General features: G+C 37.7%; 1 protein-coding gene across 1 annotated transcript; it reads left to right on the forward strand.

The window, feature by feature from the left end:
* Positions 1-1,366: 1,366 nt before the first annotated feature.
* On the forward strand, positions 1,367-5,513 carry LOC103519874 (diacylglycerol kinase epsilon; the record flags this gene model as incomplete). Its single annotated transcript, XM_008484959.1, is given in 7 exon segments — positions 1,367-1,384; positions 2,627-2,804; positions 3,364-3,456; positions 3,558-3,778; positions 4,411-4,559; positions 4,854-5,022; positions 5,346-5,513. Coding segments are annotated over 7 exon segments (996 nt in total), but the record flags the coding sequence as incomplete, so codon positions are not given.
* Between the last annotated feature and the right edge of the window lie 1,152 nt (positions 5,514-6,665).

Raw genomic sequence — 6,665 nt, forward strand, 5'->3', positions numbered from 1 at the left:
AGACATTTTTAATGCAGAAATTCCTGGGAAACTGTTGTCTCCTGTACGTGCTTTCTTAGCAGCAGTAACAGGCATAATATCCAAAGATGAGCTTACAGTAAATGTTTCTGCTTCCTCATCAACTTTTCTTTTCTTAGTGTTCTTATCGGAAATAATTTCCTTTAATTGTTTAGGGAGACCTTTGTTGAGATCAATTGTAGTCACCTTTTTTGGCAGAATTTTGGGTAAAGATTTTTTTGAATTATCCAATGCCTTTTTCGGACTGTCCAATGCAATTGTGAGTTGTTTTTTAAACCCTGTACCTTTAGCACCCATCTCCTTCATCAACTTCTCCTTGATGGCAGCCAACTGACTTGGAGTGAGTTCCTTCCCATCAGGAGTATTGGGTGACACAACATAGAACTGTGAGCCAATTTGTATAGCCTGCATGGATTTATTATTTGGTAGGTTTGATGGAGGTTGAACTGGAGCTTTGATTGGTTTTGAAGGGGAGGAAGAATCATCAGGTACAATTTTGAATCCACTATCTTTAGAATTTTTGTTTTGATCAGTGTTCAATTTTTCTGGAACAACTTTGAACATGGGAATCTTTTGCTCATTGCCATCAGGATTTTCAATTCTTTTGCTTATATCAATAGTTTTTGGTTGAGTTGCTGGCTTGGGGGTTACAGAGATATTTTTCAGTTTACTGACAGATTTCGTAACCTTTTCATTTACAATGTTTGTTACTTGTGCATTTGTTTCCTGTGTATTATCACAGAGATATTTTTCAGTTTACTGACAGATTTCGTAACCTTTTCATTTACAATGTTTGTTACTTGTGCATTTGTTTCCTGTGTATTATTTTCTTCCTCCATGGTAATGTGTTTGTCCAACAGATCTTCACTGGTATTCAATGATGTATTTTCTTCACCATTACCAATAACTTCCTCGTAAGTGGTAGATATCAAATTGTCCACTCCATCTTCAAATATTTCTTCAATGAGATAATCATCCACTTCAAATATTGAAGGATAAGCCTCTCCCTGAAGGAGAACATCATTTTCAGTCTTTATACAACAAGAATTGTTGAAATGATTGATACAAATCTGAGAATCTTCAGTAAGCTCCCAGTCAGGATCCACAACATTGTTTTCTTTCAATATGGTCACCCATACTGTTTGAAGTCTTTCATCAACAGGAAAGTGAAATAATGTGTCTTCTGATTTATTCTTTTTGCATGTTCTAACACAGCAACTCATTTTGAATTTTTTTTGTCTTTCTTACACAAAATTGTACTAATTGATTTGTTGATCCAAAATATTAGTTGTTAATGAACAGTTCCCATCCAAGCCATGACCACAATCTGAAGAAGCATCTCATAACTATGGAAACAAACAAGAGGGTCACATAATACTCGTAGAATCCAATATCTGTGAAGTTTGTATGGGACTGAGTCAGTGTTGCATTCATTTGCTGATTAACAAAATTATCTATCCAAGGTTCAAACCTGAAAATAAATAAAATTGAAGAGGATGAAGCATGTTAATCAATCAGTGTATTCCACCCTGTTGAGACCATAATCTGACTTTGGATTTGGTCTAAGAGTAATGCTTTAAGCTAAGCTGAAAAGTTTAAAATCAACCCATCAAATTGCTTGATCCATGAGTTCAACTTCTGGGTTTAATCTCCAATCATGGTCCTAGCTAGATTTTTTGTTTCTTTTAAACCCATCATTAATGGAGCAGTTGCAAATGGGTAAAAATTATTAATAAATTGTCGATTCCTATGTAAAAAGTTGGGAAAAATCCAAATCTGAGGTCAAAACTCCAAAATTATAACTGTAATAGGTCGAAAATTCAATTTTATTTTTATTTTCTGTCAGAGTCCTGAACTCTGACGTCAGACTTCAGGAAATGTGCAGAAATGTATGCACACAAACATGAATTACGCAGAAATGAATGTGCACAAACAGATTAATGTGTTGCCTGCGAGGGAGCTTGGCTTGGGACATTTGATGTGACGTCATCGCCTACGAGAGCATATGCTGTGACATCAAAGTTTACGATTTACAGGTATTTTTTAAATTGATTTATCTCGGGATCTAGAAGTTGTAGAAGAAAAAGAAAAATTCTGTTGGTCCTCATTTTTCCTACCTATAGGTTAAGCATCACTCTTGTAAAACTGATAGGGTTTTTAGTAACAGGGGTATATGCTCCATTCGATGACAAGCTACTCGTCTCCTCACATTAACTTCACCCATCCCGATATAAACCAGGCGCAACGTTGCTTCACTCCAGTGATCCATCAAGAACTGGTGTAGTCTGTATTTTTTATTTCTCTCTTTCCACAGTTCTAGGCTAGGACTCCCAGCAAGCCTAACCCGGTACACAACCACAAAGGCTTGTTCGAGGGTTGAATGTCATACTCTGACTACATAAAGGCAGTGCATAGCATCTCAAAATAAATAATAATAAGCTCTTTCCCCTGTGGTTCAAGGCCAAGTTAGTAGAAAAGGCCCAATTTTATTAAATACTCCATTCTATTCTCCTCAGTTTCTCTACTTGACATTCGGCACACAGCATTTTAAGGCCAAGTTAGTAGAAAAGGCCCAATTTTATTAAATACTCCATTCTATTCTCCTCAGTTTCTCTACTTGACATTCGGCACACAGCAGGCTATGGAGAGAGGATGTCGAGATTTAGACCAGCGTATTGAGCTCTACCTGGATGGAGAGAGGGTAGACCTGCCTCCCATAGAGTCGGTGGTGGTTCTCAACATACCGTCCTGGGCTTCCGGTGTGGACCTGTGGAAACTGGGCCGAGGTACGTGTTTTTTTTTTTTTGAAATCCCGACTTATATCTGCACTTGCTATTTCCTTCAATAGAGAACCATCTGGTATAAGAAGAACTTTCCTCAAAGATTCATACACTGTAGGTGAAGATGTGTACAGGATATAGCAGAAGACAAGTAGGTTCACAGAGTACTTGCCACTTTGTCTTTCTTGGAGAAACCATTGATTTTACTTGCCAGTCTGACCATTCTGTGTTCATTAATATGCACAAAATCCCGACTTATATCTGCACTTGCTATTTCCTTCAATAGAGAACCATCTGGTATGAGAAGAACTTTCCTCAAAGATTCATACACTGTAGGTGAAGATGTGTACAGGATATAGCAGAAGACAAGTAGGTTCACAGAGTACTTGCGATTGCATTTGGTGATTTTGTGTAAAAAAAAAACTTGATTTAAATAAGACCTACTTGGGCCAAGTACCTAGTGCAAAAGTTTTTCCCAGACAGTATTTCATAGGTAATGAACATTTCCATTGGGAAGTTAAGATAATGTACCCCCTCAAAAATCTCATTTTTGCTCTCCTTACAGGAAACAGAAAATCAGGCAATGGTGACGGGTCTCACATCCTGTCCACATTCCGTCGCCTCCTCACCATAGGAAAACATGGAGCAAACAACCAGGGTAATGTCTGTCTGGGTCGACTCCCAAAAATATTATTAAACCTGTGACAAACATATTTATTTTATTCCTTTTTTTCAATCTCATTTTTGCTCTCCTTACAGGAAACAGAAAATCAGGCAATGGTGACGGGTCTCACATCCTGTCCACATTCCGTCGCCTCCTCAACCCTCTGCAGGTGGTAGATCTGGCGGATAAATCCCCCGAGGAGGCTCTCCAGTGGGTATCTCTTATGCCATCTAGCGGTCAGACACTTATACTAGCCGCGGGGGGAGACGGTACTGCTGCCTGGATATTGAACACGATACACAACATGAAACTTGATGTAAGTTCCTGTGAAGTTGGATTTAAAGACGTTACTTACTTTACTTTCCGTGTCCACTTTGACCAATGACCGTGTCAGATACTCCTCTTCCAATACTCTGCAACTTGGATCGCCACATCATTTACTAGCAGTAGGTCTTGTTCGTTACAGGTAGCACCTACGTTTGGGCAGACGAGAATATTGGCCTTGTCTTGGATAGATCTACAGTTGCACAAATCATCTTCACTGAGTCCCCATTTCTTCATGTTCTTGATACATTTGGACACTTTTGTTCATAGACGTTTACAAAGCTGGATAAATTTGTTATAAAGTTAGAAGACATGTACTTGCGAGGCAAACAGAGCATTCTGTTCAGCCAACTATGCTATTTACTTTTTTATAGAGGAAACCTACTGAGGTTTTATCGTCCCAAATAAAGGATAAATTTAGGATAAAGTCTGACCGGGTGGAAATCAAACCCGGGACTAGCGCTTACAACGCAGACGCGCTACCTTCTAAGCTAAGCTAACTAGGCTGGTATATTAATAAAATTGATTGGTATTTTTTTCTCTCTTTCTAGGCACTTTAACTACCTACAAATGTGTTAAAACATATTGTTCGCGCCGTTGATTGTTCTTGTATTTTGATTTCAGCCAGCCCCCAGTGTGGGCATCATACCACTGGGCACAGGCAATGATTTATCCCGCGTCCTAGGCTGGGGTAAACTATATGACAGGGACACCTGTAGTCCGTTCCAAATACTTGACAATCTGACCCGCTCTAAAGTGGCACATCTGGATCGGTAAGCTTTAATAGGTTTTATTCTTTTAATTCCTAAAGGACCGTTCCCAATTGTTCGGAAAAAAATCGTGTAGTGGGAACACTCTCATTCAAATTACATTGCCTACAAGGACATCGTGTGTCGTCCAGAAAAAAATCGTGGCAGTGTTGAGTTGTTGACAGGGTAGATTCTATGCTCCTCTGACTTTTGATATGATTTTTAATGAAATGATGGTTTTGGCTGTGATGTGCGACCAGTCATAGGCTGGCGGCTGCTTTATTTGTCATTAAATAAATGTTTCTCTCTCCTCCCCAGATGGTCAGTTCAAATCAAATCTATTCGACAGTTGCGGCTAACACGGGCTCTGAAGTGTAGATGGATGTACAATTATCTGAGCATAGGGGTGGACGCTCAGGTGGCATTAGACTTTCACAATACGAGAGAGTCTTCTCTGTACATATTCAGTAGTCGAGCATTTAACAAAGTAAGTTGGACATAGTGAGCTCTCGCGATTCGCGTGGTTAAGGTTCGTTTCGTCTGGGGAAGGTGGCATAAACGCATATGGTCTGCCTTCGCCCCTTTTTCATTTCGCTCTCTTTTCACAGTCCTAGGCTAGGATTCCTAGCAAGCCTAACCCGGTACATAACCACAGAGGCTTGTTCGAGGGTTGAATGTCATACTCTGACTACATAAAGGCAGTGCATAGCATCTCAAAATAAATAATAATAAGCTCTTTCCCCTGTGGTTCAAGGCCAAGTTAGTAGAAAAGGCCCAATTTTATTAAATACTCCATTCTATTCTCCTCAGTTTCTCTACTTGACATTCGGCACACAGCAGGCTATGGAGAGAGGATGTCGAGATTTAGACCAGCGTATTGAGCTCTACCTGGATGGAGAGAGGGTAGACCTGCCTCCCATAGAGTCGGTGGTGGTTCTCAACATACCGTCCTGGGCCTCCGGTGTGGACCTGTGGAAATTGGGCCGAGGTAGGTGGATTTTTTATTATTATTATTATTATTATTATTATTATTATTATTATTATTATTATTATTATAGGGCAAAAAAGTCCCTTTACCCTTACCAGCTAAAACAAGTAATTATATTGGCATTTCAAATAATGCCACAAAGGTCTTGATTATTAATTAATACAGGCTATCACTTATTTTTTTACTTAAGTATAGGATTGAAGTCCTACAGAAAACTCACAGTTTAATGGAGCACCTTTAATTAAATTTTAGGGTGTAGGTATAAATAATGCTTTCAATATCATTCCTTCAATCAAAGCTGTTTTTTTTTTTATCCAGCTGTCCACATTTAAGGCAAAATTTTAACTATCATTTTGTCCAAAGTATGAGGTAAGCAATACAATACTATGTGGGAGATTAGTTGGAAATAAATATCTACCATTTTCAACTCTTCAAGAGATACAGTTTTACAGTCATTGTTTACGAGCAAATTTGTCAATCTTGCAAAATCTTTTTTATACAAATAAACTAGTTTAATCTCTAAAATTTCTGTAATAAAAGCAAACTGGTTGTTGTTCATTTTCATTATCCAAGACCTCTGTAACTTGCAGTGATCTACAAACTTTCTAAGGAGTGGTCAAAAGAAAACATCGTTTAGTAAAATGAATAAAATCTTGTTTTAATTTTTTACAACAAACTTTTACTATATCTACACAATGATTATTATCTGAATAATTTATCCTACTTTAGTAGTAATATAGTAAACGTATGTAACTCTCTTAAACTACGATAATTCCAATCTGAACACAAAAATATACCCCATTCCAAAGAATTATTAAAAAATTGGGAGGAAATACCTCCATTTCTACTTGTACGCCTATTCCATATGTACACATACAAAGGTAGTGCTCCTGCTTCTCAATTAAAAACAAGGCTTGGATGACATTTAATCAACCTCTTCAAAATATATCTTATTTTTTGGTAATACTCTTGTAAGGAACAGGACAAAAAAAAGTCTACCACCCTTCTTTCAGTATTATTTCCTACGCGTATTTCGATACGACTTTTTTCTCTTGTAGAAAAAATTTCAACACAAAAAAGAGTGAGAATTGAATATGTGTACACAATTTACATTTGTTTATTAAATAAAAAAATAAATTTGA

The sequence above is a fragment of the Diaphorina citri genome, unplaced genomic scaffold (assembly GCF_000475195.1).
Source record: "Diaphorina citri unplaced genomic scaffold, Diaci psyllid genome assembly version 1.1 scaffold3014, whole genome shotgun sequence".
Classification (NCBI taxonomy): Eukaryota; Metazoa; Arthropoda; class Insecta; order Hemiptera; family Psyllidae; genus Diaphorina; species Diaphorina citri.